The sequence below is a fragment of the Arvicanthis niloticus genome, chromosome 1 (genome assembly GCF_011762505.2).
Source record: "Arvicanthis niloticus isolate mArvNil1 chromosome 1, mArvNil1.pat.X, whole genome shotgun sequence".
Taxonomy (NCBI): domain Eukaryota; kingdom Metazoa; phylum Chordata; class Mammalia; order Rodentia; family Muridae; genus Arvicanthis; species Arvicanthis niloticus.
The window spans coordinates 162,840,113-162,857,942 of record NC_047658.1 but is presented as its reverse complement, the minus strand read 5'-3'; the positions used below and the strand labels follow the sequence as shown (position 1 = coordinate 162,857,942).

At 49.0% G+C, this 17,830-nt stretch overlaps 2 protein-coding genes across 8 annotated transcripts in view; one reads left to right on the top strand and one right to left on the bottom strand.

The window, feature by feature from the left end:
• Afap1l2 (actin filament associated protein 1 like 2) overlaps positions 1–1,610 on the top strand; it is a 99,947-nt gene extending 98,337 nt beyond the window's left edge. For all 6 annotated transcript variants that reach the window (XM_076925625.1, XM_034524121.2, XM_076925593.1 and 3 more), the window contains one exon: positions 574–1,610. In XM_076925625.1, coding sequence (XP_076781740.1) covers positions 574–600 — 27 coding nt within the window. In that variant the 3' untranslated portion in view covers positions 601–1,610. The remainder of the gene's footprint in view (positions 1–573) is intronic.
• Positions 1,611–1,925: 315 nt separating this feature from the next.
• The window catches only part of Vwa2 (von Willebrand factor A domain containing 2), a 43,080-nt gene continuing 27,175 nt past the window's right edge, over positions 1,926–17,830 (bottom strand). The window contains exons 6-15 of one of the 2 annotated variants that reach the window (XM_034524204.2): positions 16,592–16,783; positions 13,030–13,163; positions 12,288–12,420; positions 11,189–11,244; positions 8,650–8,757; positions 7,210–7,782; positions 4,670–5,221; positions 4,242–4,367; positions 3,291–3,417; positions 1,926–2,540 (exon numbers count right to left, since the gene is read on the bottom strand). In XM_034524204.2, coding sequence (XP_034380095.1) covers positions 3,311–3,417; positions 4,242–4,367; positions 4,670–5,221; positions 7,210–7,782; positions 8,650–8,757; positions 11,189–11,244; positions 12,288–12,420; positions 13,030–13,163; positions 16,592–16,783 — 1,981 coding nt within the window. In that variant the 3' untranslated portion in view covers positions 1,926–2,540; positions 3,291–3,310. Of the gene's footprint in view, positions 3,418–4,241; positions 4,368–4,669; positions 5,222–7,209; positions 7,783–8,649; positions 8,758–11,188; positions 11,245–12,287; positions 12,421–13,029; positions 13,164–16,591; positions 16,784–17,830 lie in introns of both variants that reach the window. The other variant, XM_076925639.1, reaches the window with a different exon arrangement.

Here is a 17,830-nt window from a genome sequence, read left to right as displayed (position 1 = left end):
TTTACCGATGATTAACCAGGAAAGTGCTTATATTCACCAAGTGTTCTTCTCAATGAGCCTGAAGGCATCTCCACCCATGACCTCCCTAACACTCAGGAGTAGATTCCAGGGACCCAAAAGGTTCTTACCATGAAACCAAAGAAGCCAGTGACAAAAGGCTCAATAAAGTAAAAATAGGGCCTAACCCCATGACGTAGCTTCTCCCCGAGGGCAAAAGGAGAAGCTTCCTTAATTCGTAACTCACTCAGGTGTACAGTAAGAAACCTGGAGTGATAGGTTGGCTTTGACAAACTCTGCTCTTTGTTCCCATCCTGTGTAGATGCTGAAAAAGTCAGACACCCACACCCTCACCAATAGTGAACTATTAAATCCATTTAATTGCATAAGCCTCTACTGCTTCACTCCTGCAGAAATCACTAATCGATCATAGCATTCGGCTCTCCCAGGGATGAGGCTAGCTCTGTCTGTGATTGTTTTGGAGCTCAGAGTTTTTCTTACCTTTTTCTACATATATGAAGGCAGATGCAAAGAATAACTTTCTTGGGGGTGGGGTGCTTTGTGTCCATACTGTAGGAATGGGAGAAGAAGGGAGCCAGTTAGGAAACAAGAATTGCCTAAAGACTCTTGTGTGACTGTGGATCTTGGTGACAATCCTGCTCCGGTCAAATCTTCAATAAAACAGCAACTCTGAGGAAAGGTGAGTCTGTTTACAAGAAAAAGCAAGGAAGGATGGCCTTGCGGTGAATGGAGCTTCGGTTAAGAGCCCTGTCTCCTCTTCAAGCCAAAGGGAACACAGTGGCGGCATCGGTGGCGTCTTTGGAGACAATGTACTTTCCCTTTTCTTTTTAAAGATTTCACCCATCACTCAACTGGTTCATCAAGATTTTTAGGTAGTGAGAAAATGGCCACATTGCTTTTGGTTACAAGAAAAATCTAAATTTCTGACCCCTTATCTTTTATCCTGTATTTGGCAATGTCAAGGTTTAAATCATGCATTGCCCCCATGTTTGTCCTCTACACTGGGTGGGCTCAGTGTGGTCTTTGACGATCTTAAAGAACATTAGAATCCTGAAACCAGTAGCAGAGGGACATACTGGGAACCAAGCTAAGGCACTGACCCTGTAGGGGTCACTAAGGACTTTTCCCCCAGTCCAGGCAAACTTTTAAACAATGCTGTATTATAGAGGGGAAAATTCCTGTGTTTACAGACTCTGGCCCATGGCAAGGCTACTTTTAAGAAAAGAGTTAAGTTCATTACCTATTCATTACCATTTTAAAGATGTTTTAAATTTCTGGTCCCCTTGCAAGGAAAACAGCAGTGAATTAGAGTAGCCTGTCTTGTCTGTGAGATTGGCAGCCAGTGCTGTCTTAATGTGCTGTCTCTCTGTGGAGAGCATTAACACAAGTTGATACATTTCATCTGTTACCTGCCCCATTTCTGAGCATTGGAACCAGTTATCTAACACTGGTTTCTGAAGGCGGAACATTTTTATGCATATATTATTGTCTTTCTAATCCCAGGGCATTTATTTCCTGTATCATAAACACTTGGTGACCTTTATCAAGTGATGAGTTAGACATTTTGTTTTTTAAATAAAATGTTCATTGTATTTTGGGTTTCCCTTGTATTTTATGGAATCGTATGGAGCAAAGGTCTTGATTATTTATACACTGAACTTCAAAATATATACTGTAAAAACTGTCATAGCCACAGAAGGAAGCCTAGCAAGAGACTTTCAGGCTCCTTAATTTGGTAACCTAAAAGAGAGTATTAATTGTATAATTAACAAGGTTCCACACACAGGAGGCATCTGCAGAAGCTGATTTCATGCAGACGGTTGAAAACCAGCCCTCTGGAGGTTAAACAGCTCCTAAGCAGTTCTTGGGAAAAAGAACCATACCAAGAAGCCTGCCTAGGCAAATGATTAAGGACATTCAGAACATAAATGTTTTATTTTATGTTTAGAAATCAAGACCAAATTCGGACTCCTTAAACATGGTGCTGACAGCCCAGAGTAGAGTAGAGTAACAAGAAAACCGAACGTACAGACACAGACCAGAGTTTACAGGAAGGTCCTATGACTACAGCTGTGCAGGAGTTTGGGAAATCCTGGTGTTCTATGATGACATCAGCACTGCTCTGTGGTGACAATGTAAGAATATGTAGCGTTCACATCCCAGTGTAAATGTGAAGAAAAAATGGGGGAGGGGATGGGGAAAACATACTGCAAACCTGGAGTAGCGTCTCAGTCAGCCAGATTGGAGCACAGAACACGGACAGAGTTTACAGCACTGGCCTCACATAGATACACATTACCAGTGCTTCTCAGATGCTGTCCTGTAGCTCCCGAAGCTCTACAAATGGCTTCTTCTGGAAACCCTGCTTCAAACAGCGCAGGTGGGGGTGGGAGGGATGATGTGTTAGCGCCGCAGTTAAGTACCTAGTTTGCCAAAGATATTCCAAAGAATCCTCATTGCCAGTGGGTACAAACCGTCCTGATGGACGAATGGCCAATCTGTCTTGAAACATTACCGACTGCCTGTGGGACACACATTAACACAGAACAGCACAGTAAGCTTTGAAAGCAAACCTCCTGGGCACCTCCTCATCCCTCGCCTGCTGAGTTTGAGAAAGTCTGCCCATCACTGCTACCGATAAGAGAAGGGTAGCCAACGAACTGCCACACTCTCCTGAGTAAACTCTGAAAGGAAGCCCCTCTGGAGGCCGTTTTGCTTAGCACCCAGACCAATCACACATGGCTGTTCTCACAATATGCCCCTCCCCTACACACAAACTGGTTGATTGGTCAAATGGCTGTCTGAGACCTTCCCAGGTCTCCCCCCCCACACACACACACAGATGATCTGCTCACCAGAAAAAGTCACAAATGACACGTGATCCCTTTTCAGACTAAATCCATAGGAGCGGTCTTTTGGAAAATGGAGAAGCCCACCTTTTGCACCAATCACCAGGTGGTGAGCTCTGACAGACATCTTTTTCAAAGCATCTTCACCTTACCCACATCTGTCTAGCATCCGTGATGACCCTCAAGCAGGTCAACAGATCTCTTTGGCCTGCCTCTTATCCTCAGGAAAAGTGACAGGCAGCTTAACTCAACAAGGTCCAAAGGGATACAGGAGGTAAATACTGACACACTAGGCATTTCCAACATCACCATAATGACTGACAGCTGCTACTGTCCTAAGCAGTGTCCCCTGTGGCAGAGGCTTATGGGCAAAATGGCTCTTAGAGCTAGAAGCAGACGCTCCAGGGCCCCCAGGAGATTTACTTGGCTGAGGACAGGGCCTTTCAGATTCCAAGATGCTTTGGAGCTTGCTGGGAGAGGGTTGGCTGTTGTCTTACTGCAGGCTCTTGGCGGAAGCTACGTGTCATGGGGGCATCTCCTCTCAAGATGCCTGGAAAAGAAAATGAATTCTGAGGATATTTGAGTCTTTGCCTCAGCCTACTCAGCTACTTCATGTCCTTTTTACTGGACAAGTCTATCCCCAAGTGAAAGGTGTCAGGTCACAGGGTCCCATCCACCTGCCCCACCTCCTCCTTGGCCACTGGAAGCCAGTGTGTACCAAGGACTGAAAAGCCATAACTCGAGTTGTCTTGATTTCTGCCTGACCTAAGGAGTTCCCAGTCTGCTACTTGTGTCTTTTTATAGCTATTTTCCTTCCAAAGCCCCATTTTCTCACTCCCCTCCAGCAGGCGGTTCTGCTCACATCACCGTCACCAGAGATATTCAAGAAAGAATGCAGCTGGCTGCCACATTGTGTCTACCCACCTACATGACTCTGGCCCCACATCCTGTGACACTGTCCCCCATGCTCCGGATCTCTCCACGTTTTGTTGCTACCCAAGGCCCACCTCCCGCTGTCATGGTTGTTCCAGTGCACTTGTCTGCTAGTGTAACATTCTCGTAGTATGAGCAGTAACAGTGTTACAATAGTAATGTTCTAATGCACTATACTGTTGCACTGATCACTCTATCTCCTCCCCAAAATGGAAGCTTCATAGGGGCAGATTTCCTTTCTTATCCAACAGCCCGGATCTTATCTCCTACTCTAAACAAAAATAAAAAAAATGCCTAAGATATGTAAGACCCTTCCAAGTGTTTCATAGGGGGATGAATAAATGATTGAATGACTCAACCTGCCTCCTGCTGAGTCTGTAGAACTTGGCAGGATGAAGGAGACCACCCCCATCCATGCTTGAACAGTAGGGATCCACTCACGGTTCTCACAATGGGGGCCTTCCCAGCCACCCCGGCACTCGCATCGGTAACTGCCATTCTTCAGGATGCAGGTGCCTTCATTCATGCATGGACTAGGCTTGCAGAGGTTGACTGGCCGCTTGGCTTCTGCAAAGAATGAGCCCAGGCCTGCATCAGATCCAAAGGCCCCTGTTCTAACCAAGATCAGCTCAATCATAGTCTATGGGGCTGGGTTAACACCTCAGTGTCTCCCGTGGCCCCGCAGCAACAGCTTAGCACATGACCCGTAACACTGGAGAAGTTTTGTGGGATTGTAGGGTTTAGCACATAAGCTCACACATGCAAGTGGGGACGAGGGAGCTGTCTTCCTCATAGTAACACGTGTGAATGCTCAGGCAAAGGTCCTGTCTCAAGTCAACCCTAATGGACCAGTATTTATCCCCACTCACCTCTACATATCCACTCGGTGAGCATGTCCTGATGGTACCGCAGGTCCGAGTAAGCTGCCACATGGATCAGGGAGTCCCGTGGACCAGCAAGTCTCCGCACTGCCTCCCTGAGGACAGCTCCTATGCTCATAACCAAGACTGAGATGTCATTGTCTCTCAGCTTCTGGGCAGGGACAGCTGCATCTTCTGCCCCACTCCCGCCTGTGAGCATGATCACGGCCTTGGGGACACCGGGGCGGGCACCCCTCTGGACAGTCATCACCTTGTCCTCAATGTGCAGCAAGGCTGTGCCAGCAGAGCCCACACCCCCTAGGTAGGGAGCCTGGCTCATGGCCCGCAACACGGCAGCACGAGTGGGATGGGTGTCTAGCCCGAAGGCAGTCTGTACCTGGCTGCCATATATCACCAGGCCAACCTGTGTCACATCAGGATTCACGTCAAACCGGAGGGTGCATTTCCTGATGAAGCTCTGCATTTGAGCAAAGTTCTCACGTCCCACGGAGGCGGAGGCGTCCAACAGGAAGACCAGGTCCAGTGACTGTGCCTGGCAGTCTGGAGGAGAAGCAGAATAGGTCCCTTGTCTAGATCTGGCTGTTCTGGGCTAGGCAGAGTCCAGGCCAGCCAGTGTGCTGACTGCCCGTGTAGCATCCACTTTCCTCACAATCACAGCTCACCCTTCCCCTGGAATAGAGATGTGAATACAAACGGCCACCCTAATGACATTTCCAGCCTTCTGCTGAGAATGGCCACTAGGGGTGGCCATGCTGTAGTGCCCATTGAAGGAATGTAATTTCTAAGCTTGAAACTATAAATTCTAACAAGTACCAGTGGGGGAGCTGCTTGACCTCTGCCTCCCTCCCCCATCTTTTTTTTTTTAATTTTAATCCTTGCTAGCTTAGAAATGGTTACCTTGGGCCTTAGCACTGAAGCCAACTGCTGGCTCACCTTTGATTTTTGAAAGAAGCACCCAGCATATGGGATTTTGGAGGCCCTGATGGCAACAGGTATGGTTGTACTTTCACCTGTCTCCTTATGCCACGCAGTGCCGGCCCAGTGTGCACAGGACACTGCTATTATATTAAGTAGGCAGATACCCACCATCTACAGAGTGGTTATTTATGGCATATGGATAGGAAATGAACACAAATGTGGAACAGAGTCAGCACCATGGTGGGAAAGCAGGGGAAGAAGGGACTAGAGGGACAGCAAGACAAGATGTGACTGGGAAGCTGCTGGGGGAATCCCTGAGGAGCTGATACTTCTGCTAGCTCTGGAGGAGCAGTGAGCTGGCACTGATGGGCAGGCAGGGTGCCTCTAAGCAGGGAGGCATCTTCCTCAGTCTTCCAGTGTGTGGGAGCTGCAGAGACAGCAGCAGCCAGGCAGGTGGAAGGGGCTCCGGTTTCTTTCAGCCACACAGAGAGCCACTGGGATGGTTTAAATACGGAGTCAAAGGGTCTAGTGGTCTGATAATGTTAGCTTTTAAAAACCACACCGGACACAAGGAAAATAGAGAGCTTGCCACAACCTACGAGGAGACAGGCCCATTAACGGTCCTGTGAGGGCCATTTCTGGTTTGGGGGACAAGACGATATCAGCTAAAAGCTAAGGAAATCTTAGCAAAGGTAGACTTTACTAAGTAATAATGTATCTATTTTGGTTTGTTAAATGCAACAATGACCTATTCTAATGGATGGATACAGGAACCCTCTGCAATAGGGTGTGTGTGTGTGTGTGTGTGTGTGTGTGTGTGTGTATATATACACACACACAAACTATACAAACAAAATCAAAATCATTTGCCATAGGAGACTGGCCTAGAAGACAGGATACAAGGGGAATGACAATCCTCACCACCATTACAGAAGGGGGACTCTCACCTCTGGGGATAGTAACATGGCCTGGGATGCTAAGTCCCATGTGAGGTTTCTTCCACTCAGCTCCCCAGGGAAGCACCAAAGTACCCTATTACAAATGTGCTCCAGCTCTGACATTTCAGGGACTAGCCCAGCCCCTGCACGGCCCTGCTTAATTCCAGGACTACCACTGACTGCTGCTCACAAGATCAGCCTCAAGGATAAGGAAACAGAATGAGAGAAAGATGTTACAGCACATGCCAGGTAGACAGAGTAGGTATCATCTTACAACATGTTCGCTTTGTTTGTATTCAAGTGTGTGCGCATGAGTACACACGTGTGTTCCAAGAATACACGTCTCTTTAATGAGTTACCATCAAAGAGGCCAGAAAACTGCTGTTTTCAAGCAGGCTTGGTAAGACTCAGAACTCCTTAAGATTAATAACAATGATCAAGTGTAATTAGTAACGATATCTATAATCAGGCATATGCTTGGACATGCTGAGCAGGCATAGGCTTGTCTTATCCGGTCCTCACAAGAAGTCCCCACAGAGTTCTACACTCAGGCCCTCATTCTAGTTCCCAGTACAGGCATTGGAGAAAAGAATGGCTGGTGGTGCCAAAATAGACAGACAGACGGACCTGTCTGCTGACAGGCCAGCCCTAGGTTAGGCTGCACAGTTTTACCTGGCCGTGGCTGGCTGCATAGCCTCCTCTGCAGCTCTGAAATTTGGCTGAACAGGTCCTGAGGGTCTGTGTGGACCATCACATGCTTCAGGCTACCTGTGATCTTCTCCAGCTCTGCCTGCACGACCTCACTGCCCATGCCCAGGAGGAGTAGGTTCCGGGACCTTGCATGATCTGCTGGCCCAGCCACCTCATCCTGGGAGTGTGATTCAGTGAGCAGAACCACTACTCTGCGTGGCCTGTCCTGGCCCGTCCTGCTGACACTCCCAAAGCCGTGCTCTGCCACCTGTAGCAAGGCACTCCCTGTCAGAGTTGGGCCACCACTGAAGGGAACGCTGTCAAGGCTCCTGACCAGGTCTGGTACATGCTGGTACTCTCCGACAGGCACTGCCACCATCAGATCCCTGCTGTAACTGGCTACCCCAACACGGGCTCGAGAGTCCTCACTCAGCACGGCCTGCACGAAGCGCTTCACAAAGGTCTTGGCCCGCTGGAAGCCCTCCAGTGTGGTGCCCGAAGAACTGTCCAGCAGGAAGAGGACGTCAATCCTGCATTCCAGGCTCAGCTTCGGGGCTGTTGGAATCACAGTGATACACGCTGTCACTCAGGGCTGCTGCAGTGTGCAGACCAAACCTACTCTAGATGCCTTTATGCCACTTCAAGCACAAGAAAACCCTCCCAGGTAGATGCTGGAGCAGAGAGATTCATGGGCCTGAGTGCCCAGTGCTTGCTAGAGACTCAGATATAGAATGCTTCCTGCCACCTCTGCTAAGGGACACAGTCCAAGTGCTTTTTATACAGCAGAATGAGTTTATTTTCCAACTTTATTTCCCACTGTATTTAGGGCCCTTGAGTCCTGAGATGTCTGTCAGCTTTTAAGATCATGGAAACATGGTCCTACATTTCTTTTAGAAGCTTCCCTGTTTTGTCTTTTCACATGTGCAGCTATAATCCCGGACTGGTTTTAAGTAGGTTTGACGTATAAGACTTATTTTCCCTATATGGACTGCTGATAAAGGCACCAGCACTCTTGTGTAAGTCACTTAACAAGTGGGTTGGGCTCTGTGCTAAGCACTGTACATAATCTTATTTACAACTCCCCCATGAGCCGAGGCTTATAGAAGCTTCACTACACGGCTTTAAAATCAAAAGTTTGGCCTTCTTGCCTCTCTTTTCTAGAAGAGAAGAAACAAGCCACAGAGATGCTCAGACCCTAGGAGCAATTTGACAGCTCTGCCCAGGGCCACCATTTGGGTTAATCACAGAGTGCCTGAGGCTGCACCACATGACAGATCAGTAGGCAATGGAGAAAGAAGGTGGGTTGAAATTCTACCGGTTGCTTTCTACCCAGCAGGCAGCAGGGGACAACAAGAAGAGCAAATCCAGGTCTTGCCTGCTCCCAGTGAGTCACTCTTGGGAATCCCAGGTATACATACATACCACAGTTGACTTGCCCTCCGAATGCCAGTGGGCAGAGACAGTGGTACTTATCCACTCCTTCTGGAATGCATGTGCCTCCATTTTGGCAGGGCTGGGAGTCACAGGGGCCTACCAGAGAGATACCCATTAAAACCAAGATGACAGGCAGAGAGTGCGGAGTACTGACTGAAGGTTGGCCCTGAATTTCTAAATGGCTAACACCATCTGGTAGGAGAGCAGTCAAGCTCTTACAGCTAAGAAGGAACTGAATACCTAGAGGAGGGACTCGGTGCAGTTGGAAGACCTTGGCAAGGTCTGTGTCAATTGGGTCAAGGATGGGTCCCTGTTGCTGTGCTCTCATTGTGGTATCAGGATACTGGCTATCATTATCCAAGGCTTCTGAGAAAACCCAGAGTGGCCCAGGGTTGTCATAACGACTAACTTGTGTTTTATCTGAGTTTACTAAGGATGACGATCTCCATAGCAACATGGTGGCTGCACGGCTGTGGGCTGAAGGGCCACCCTTTTTTTGTTCAAGAACAACCTAGGGTTGCCTAAGGCTCCTGCCTCGTAGCACTGAGAACCATGAGCTTGTAGCAGTCAGGTAGCCCAGTGATGAATGTAGTCACCTCTGCCTCTGTGGGCATCTTAATTTGACTTCCCAAGTTTCAATCTCCTCATACTTCTCCTACAATCAGTGGACACAAAGTAAAGGAATCCATGGGATGCCCTGGTGTAAAGCAAACACTCTGGAGAGACGCTAAGATGTTTGCTTTTGAATGCCTGGTGCACACTGTGGACGATGCCTCCTCAAGGCTGGTGTGAAGCACAGGAAAGCCAGCATACGCCAGAGCCAGGCCATTCTAAAGTGTCTGATGGGTGGTATCCTGTAGCCAAGAATCACTCGAGTTCCCTGCTCCCTATCAATTATTAAAATGAAGTTTAAATCCCCCACGATCTTCCTCCCAAAGTCACAGAGAACACAAAGGATCTTTGTGCATTAGTGCGAGCTTAAGGAGCAGCTAGCTGAGGGTGTCACCATGGAGACCAGCAAGTATTTCTTCCTCAAAACACTAGCATATTATTGTGTACTAGTCTCATCACTGTGATTTGAGGATAGACTGATCAGTGGTAGACACTAGCAGCTAGAGCATCACGGGGAACTCTCAGAGGCTCAGGAACTACAGTGGCCTTTGATTGAATATCTGCCATGGGGACGAGGTCTGTATTAACCATTGTACTGGCTGGTTATGTGTCAACTTGACACAAGCTGAAGTTATCACAGAGAAAGGAGCCTCCCTTGAGGAAATGCCTCCATGAGATCCATCTGTAAGGCATATTCTCAAGTGATCAAGGGGGAAGGGCCCAGCCCATTGTGGGTGGTGCCATCCCTGGGCTGGTAGTCTCCAGTTCTATAAGAAAGCAGGCTGGGCAAGCCATGAGGAGCAAGCCAGTAAGTAACATCCCTCCATGGCCTCTGCATCAGCTCCTGCTTCCTGCCCTGTGTGAGTTCTAATTCTGACTTCCTTTGGTGATGAACAGCAATGTGGAAGTGTAAGCTGACTTCCTTTCTTCCCTGACTTGCTTCTTGGTCATAATGTTTGTGCAGGAATAGAAACCCTGACCAAGACAGCCACAAAGCAAGGTCCCATTTTCTCCTCATAGCCACCCTAAGAATGGAGACAGGAAGCAGGAGCTTGGTGAGCAGAAGTCTCACTGAGGCCAGGTGACTGGTCTGCGCAAAGCAGAGACTCAAGCTCAGGTCTCAGGGTCCACAGTTTGTGAACAGCCATGACCTCCGAGTCTGTTTCTCTTTCATATCAGGGGCCAGTAACATGGGAGCTTCAGCACTTGGCAAGGATGTGTCAAGAGGCTTGCCTGATCCAGTCTCAGAACCCTCACTCCTTGCCTGGAAATGCTCCTTCCCTCACTGGGGTTAGCAAATTCACAAAAAGACAAACACCACACAGGAGTGGTTTGTGCTTGTTGTGCTTGCCGGACAGTGTAGGGTGGTACTGGGGGTGGGGTCTCTGAGGGCGCCCTGGGGACCCTGGTGAATGGTGCTTCATGGTGTGGCTAACTCTTCCTGCTTGGGACTCTATAGTGATGAAGCACACTCGTGAGTAATGCCTAGAGGGTTCTCAGTAGGATCCCACGAACGAGGCCTTCCATGATGGGCAGTGGGAGAGAGAAACTAGACCTTAGGCAAAAAACGTAAGTCCACTTGACAGAGGTAGAAAACACTCAGGCATCTCCCCAGGTATAATATTAGACATTAGGCCATCTGTGAAGTTGTTCCTCCGTGTGTTTTTTCACCGATGAAAAGCACACTGGCTAATGGGAAATTCCAAAGCTACCAGTCCATCCACAGCAAAGCTATGCCATTGAGCAGATGAAGGGAAAGCAGAACAGGAACACACTCAATCCTTGGCCAAATGCCCACTCCTCTTGCCCTGGGACTCATCCCAACCCCACATCTGCTCAGGACTGTCAGGGTCCCTTTAAAAACCAGCCTCAAATCTCTTTGATTGAATTCATGAGGCCAAGAGGCAAACCATACCTGGACAGATGGTTCTGTAGCAGTTGGCAGGGCGTGTCTGAAACACTCTCTTCCAGCTACAATTCAGGAAATGCAGTGGTAGAATAAGTGAAGGTTTCAGAGATCACATCACTAACGGCCCCTTTCCTGCTTGAGGCTATCCTGACTCTCATTTGTAGATGAAGTAGGAGAAGTTTCAAGTGAACCAGAGCCCTTCCCTCCCCCACTAAAAGTTAGAAATATAGCCAGGTATGAGAGTACACACTTTGGTCCCAGCACACAGGAGGCAGAAGCAGGCAGATCTCTGAGTTCAAGGCTAGCCTGGTTTACAAAGCAAGTTCTAGGACAGCCAGGGCTACACAGAGAAATCCTGTCTTGAAAAACAAGTAACAAAAAATGTTAGGAATGAATGTGTACAAAATTCCCATCTGGGAACAGATTTGTCATTGCCACCATCATTACAATGCAGGGAGGGGGATTCTGGGAATAGCTCTGGGTCTGGACTCTGCTATGCGACCAGGTATCTCCATCCCTGGTCTTCAGTGTCTTGTTTATATCAGAATGCTCTGTCGCTCTCTGTGTTTTGTGGAGCGTGGCTGATGAGGAAAACAGCTTGAATAACCATGGTGCCCAGCTACCTCCAGCATCCCAGCCATGTCCCTTCACCCTGCTGCAGCTTCTGCCTGTTCTAGACCAGTGTCCTCAAAAAACCCCAAAGCTCAAGAAGGATTTGAAAACCACCATACTTAATATTTTCTCGAGTCCTCTCGGACACTAGCATTCTGCAGTGACACAAAAGTCACCATTCTTGGAACAGCCATGTGCCAGCCTCCATTACTGCAGCCAACGCAGCATAGGCTTGGGACCCGAGCACTGGCCATCTGACCCCAAAGCTGTACCATCACCCCCCCCCCCCCCCCAGTCCTCAGTGCTCTGCTGTGGCAGAAAAAAATTCCTCACTGCTGGATAGAAAGATCCATCCCCAGCCTCTTCCATTTCCCACTTTTCTGTTACAAACTGTCCAGCCATGTCCAGCACCCGAACCCAAAGTACTAATCTCCCTGCAGCTTTAGAACACTCAGAATCATGAGGACTCTGCCCGCAGACCCTGTGTACCAACCTGTAGAAGGGACAGGGTACAGCCAGCACACTGTCTGTCTGCCTTGATCCTCTCCAGCACAAGGCATTGCCGGCAAGCTCCCTCACGGTCTCCAGTGTCTTCCGCTCGCACGGGTGAGCTTCCACCCTGCAGTCTGTGTCAGAAGACAGACAGACAGACAGATAGACACACAGGCACACACACACACACACACACACACACCCTGTAAGACAAGGGATGCTGTTTGCCTCTGTCCCCATTCCCCAGAGTGGCTGCCATGGGCTCCTACTCTACCCCTCGCTGTGGACTCTGTGGCCTCTCTCAGGGCAGAGCACTGATGTTGAAACAGTGTCTGGATCTCCTCTGTCCCAGGCTCCACTCATAGTACTTGCAGCACTTTGTATCCAAGTGTCACTGTAGGTCTGGGGTGGACCCAGACAGGAGTCCTAAGCCCAAAGCTTCCCTGAGTTCCTCCATACAGCCAAGGAGGGAAGTGGACTTGGTTCATCTCCCCAGCAGGGAAAAGAGCCCTACCAAGTCTAACCTTAAACCCCAGGCCCATCATCCCACAGACATAAGTTCAGAACTCCAGCTGGGAAACCCACAAAGCCGGACATAAGGAAACAGAACAGAACCCAGGATAGGGGCTGCCTGTCTCTCTTACCCACCCTTCCTGGGAGGCTCTTGCCTCAGGAGCCCTGTTCACCCCATGTCTAAGATTGTCAGGTTCAAGGCCATTCCCCTGTAGGCTGGCCCATCCTACCTGGATCAGCAGTGGTGCAGAGCCCGGAGCGGCTGAGGGTGCTGAGGAGGCCATTGGTGGCATCCTCCACTTGCTCAGCCGACAGCACGTGCCGCTCCTTTGGCTCACTGGCCAGCATGAGCAGCTCGTCCCACCTGGGGAGAAATTCCAAAAGCTGGTACCAGGCCTTCTCTCCTCTTCCTGCCTACCTAGTTCCTGGGCTACAGTGCCACCCCACTGACCCAGCGGTCACTTCATAGCAACCTCATCTATCCAGGTGAGACTGAGAAGTAAACTCAGGAAGCTGTCAAGGAAGCTGAGCTACAGTCCACCCTGTGCAAAGGCCTTGTCCTCAAGCCCACCAGCTCACCCACAAGTCAAAGTGTTAAGGAATCCAACCGACTCGTCTAACTAAAAGTCACCGCTGATAAGGAGAACTCTGGAACTTCAGAAATTTGTTACATAGTTGCACACACAAACTTATACACAGGCAACTTTTCATTTATTGCCTAATCCTTTCTATTTATTTTTTTTTTAAGTTAAATATTAATTGTTAAAACAATCAGAAAGCAAAAGAGAGAAAGTTGTTTGAAATAAGAAAGAGAAAGCAAGCAAGGACAGCCAGTGACAGCAGAACTCTAAGATAGGAGAGAGCCCCAAGGCAGCCAAGGCCAGCATCGTACAGCCGAAGGGAAATAGCCAGAATCCTTCAGTGCCCAGTGGGCACCACCACAGGTATGTGGATGGTGTGCGGATGACCCTAAGTCATGAAGAAGTGATGACACTGAGAAATCTTTGCGTAATAAGACAAGGCAAATAAATATTAATTTCATTTTTTGTTTGTTTTAAGAGTCAGTGAGAAGTTTATCAGGTCAGGATGCTGTGCCAAGCCTGATGACCTGAGTTTGAGCCCTGGGACCCACAGAGTAGAAAGGAAGAACAGACTCTTGCAGGTTGTCCTCTGACCTCCTCAAGTGTGCCCAGCAAGCACGTGCGCCCAGACCCTGATACAAAGTCTGATCTGTACAGAGACAGTTTAGAAATGAATGAAGATGGGGCAGCCTATGATGCAAAGAGAAGAAGCCATTGTTGAAACTCAGCCTGATAGAAGATAGAAAGTCATCAAGCTCCAAACTTGACTAGTATGTAACTCTGCATCGTATTCGACTCCTTGTAGGTTAAACTTTCATGCAGTACCCAGTTATCTCTTGGCACAAGGAAGGGGGCTTCTCAGATGTGGCCTGCCAGGCCCCCCTCCACTGTTCTGGCCTAGCAGCATGCTTTTCTGTAAAGCTGCCCAAGGAATTCAGGTGCCAACTAGAGTGGAGAGGTGTCACAAAGTGGCTCAGTCAGCAGGAAAGGAGGCCGGAGACAGAATGAGCACACTTTCAAATGTCTTCCTCTCTCTAGTCTCTGCCATGTTAGAGACTTCCTCTCTCTAGTCTCACTATTCACTCTAGGATTCAGGCCATGATCCTCCTTTCTCCACTTCCAGTCCACATGTGACTCCACAGCTCGACCTTCACCACACACTTCAGGTCCAGCTGAGCCCCAGTATGCCCCAGCATACCCCAGTGTGCCCCAGTACCCCACCACCCACCAGCGTGCCCAGCATGCACCAGCAGCTTAGAGGTCTGAACATAACTGTCTCTGGTCCGAGCTGTTCTAGAGCCTCCTCCCTAGGGCCTCAGCCAGTGTGACCTCCTGAAAATGCCATTTCTGTCTGCCGACCCCCCCAGAGCTCTGCATTGTACTCACCGAACGCCAAAGCCTTCAGCAATATCACAATGGAGTTTTAAAATAGATCTCTGTGTGTGCAGTGTGTTTGTGTGTACATGTGGGTAAGTGGTGTAACTATGTGTGTGTATGTGGTACGTGTGTGCATATGTGGTGTGGTATGTCTGTGTGCCTACATGTGCAGTTTAAGTATGTGTATGTATGTGTGTGTGCCTACATGTGTCGTGTGAGTGTGTGGTATATGTGTGTGTGGTGTGGTATGTATGTGTGTGTGTGCATGTGAGTGTGTATGCGTGTACCTACACATGTATGGTATGTGTATGTATGTGTGTGCCTGTGTGTGTGTGTGTGCGCGTGTATGTATGTGTGTGTGTGTTCTGAAGCCACAGGAAGGTGTTAGTTGTCTGGCTCTATCCCTCCACCTTGCTCTCTCAGACAGCAGTTCACTGAGCTTGCTGGGCTGTTGCTAGGCTGCTGTCTAACAACTCCTACAGACCCTCCTGTCACTGTCCCTGTAGCTCTGGGGCTACAGGTATACATGGCCACTTCTCTATGTTTTTTATAAACATGGGTGCTGAGAATCTAAGCTCAGGTCCTCACACTTGCCCAGCAATCACTCTCATCCAGGGAGCCATCTCTCTGGTACCCACAACAGAGCTGCCCGCCCCTGCCCCTGCCCCCGACTCCCGCCCCTGCCCCCGCCCCCGGCCGCCCCATCTACCATATTTCCTATGATTCAGCAGCTTCCTTGCTTGGTCCCTGCTCCTACACAACAAGCTACTTACTGCCTTGGGGTCTTTGCTACTACCTGCCCTGTTTGTTCTTAAAAGCAAACACATCCTCAGAGCAGCTTTGACGGCCCCTCTAACAAAGGTCCTCCCTGTTCCCATCAGCCCTCACCTACTTGGCCTTCCCCTTTGGTTCTATTCCCACCTGAAATCACATTTCCTACATATGCATCCATTCATTTACTAACTAGTCTTTCCCGTGAGACAGATGGGCATCTGTAAGGTCTATTCCAAGACCAGACTAGTCTCAGCATGAGAAGGAAACCCATTCTAATAGAGAGAAAAGAAGAAGACAAAGACATTCCTAAGTGGAAGCTTGGTAGCCAGCCCAGAGTCATTTCACCTATACTTACAACTAGAGACCCAAGGACTAAGAACCATACCTGTTTGTAAGGCTGAGAGCAACTGGGGCATGTGACCCTCTTTTCTAGGAAGACAGATTTGCTCAACACCTGGTTAAGGGTGGCTGGAGGGGGGTCCCTCATAGACCCCCCAGCCTTTGTCAGCTGTACATGTGACTCAGGCTGGTCAGAAGAACAGGGTTGGCAGAAGCTGAGACCCATCCACCTCCCAGCATGGACATGTGACGTTGTGGGCTGGAATGCTGTTCATGACCCCAGCTCCTGCTTTCCTAGAGAATCAGGCTGGGAGGACAGTCCAGAGAGCTTGAGAGGTGTGTGGTGGACAGGGTGGAGCTGAGCAGTACTGAATCCCAGGGCTCCTGCCCCTGAGGGGCGGGTGGCTCACACACTTGTTGAAATGAGTTGATTCCATTGATTTATACTTTAGTCAAGTGAGTTTGAGTTAATTTCTGATGCTTACAACCAAAAGTTCAGATAAAAGCAGAGGGTAGCATGAAACCTTAGTGCTTTTGAAGGTTGGGGATGTGCTATGCACTAGGGCCAGAATAGCAAAACAAGGGGGAGAGAGACACAAAGGCCAGTCAGTCCTCTCACACCCCCAATCTTGCTGTAGCCGGGGAAGGCTCTGGCAGGCTCTTCCAGTCATGTTGGCCCGTTCCCTGAAGCTGACACAGAATGACTGAGGCATTTCCTTACCTGGGAAAATGGACCCCCACGGCAAACACGACGATACCCCTTTCTCTCAGCTGCTTAGCTGGTAGAGCCACGGGCCCCTGGGACTTGCCATCCGTGACAATGATGAGGATCTGAGGCACAGAGCCATTTCTGCCTCCGGGGAACCCTCTGCTCAGGTGTTTCAGGGCTAGGCCTGTCTCTGTGCGCCCACCTCTGAGGACAGGAGGAGAAACAAAGAAGTCATTGGGGGTGAAGCTGGGAAGGAGCCTGGAGGCAAATGGGTTCCTGTTGGTAGGGAAGAACAGTGGCTCAAAGTGCTCCAAAGTGGTTCAAAGACACCTTTCCACCATGCAAACCAAAAATAGGAGACTTACGAGGCCAACAGCTGGCCAGAAAGAGTTAACTCATCACAATGGATTTGAAGTTAGTGAATTGTCAGCTTCCTGAAGCCAAACCTTTTAGCTGATGATGATGTATCCAACATGAGCAACTGTTAGGTGGGTGGATTCACCGCAGTGGTTAACCACATGAAGAACACCACTCAACACTCTGTGATGCCAATGGATGCAGGAGACACATGTGTATACACACACACAAATACATAAATACACTATATCTAAGACAAAGTCTGCCTTCAACTCAGTCCTCTAAAAGGAGTCTGCTGTTCTATTGTCCCAACATCCAACCAACTGGAAACATGGATGCAGTCTGCCCGTTCTCTCACTTGCTCACTCATTCTGTGTATGTGTGTGTGCACGTGTACATGTATGGTATTTGCCTTAACACTAAAGATTGCCATGCCTCACGCAGACCCTCATAGCTCCCCTGCACAGGCACCTCTTCCAGCTGCCCCTCCTCCCAGCAGCTGTGTGAAAACCCAAGCTCATTTTATGGAAGCCCCTCCCCACCCCACAGTCTGCCAAGTCTTCTGCGTTTATTGGAGAGATGGAAAAAGACCATGCACACTAGGCCTGGGGAGCCTTTATGGATAAGACCAGGAATATTCTTCACCTCCACTGCTTTCATTGGTGTGATCCGGGGATAAAACAGGTCTGGCTCCTGTAGGACTGAATGAGTGTGAGCGACAGGGTTAGCTGTTGTCCAACAGGACACTGTAAGAAGCTGATTTGCAGGTGAATCTCACGTTCGAGTAGACAGAAAAATCTCTCAATTATTTAAAGACGTTGAGTCTCAGAGCCTGGTGGTGTGAGTTCAGACTGACAGGTGTGTCACTGGGCTAAACAATCTGCATTCTAAACG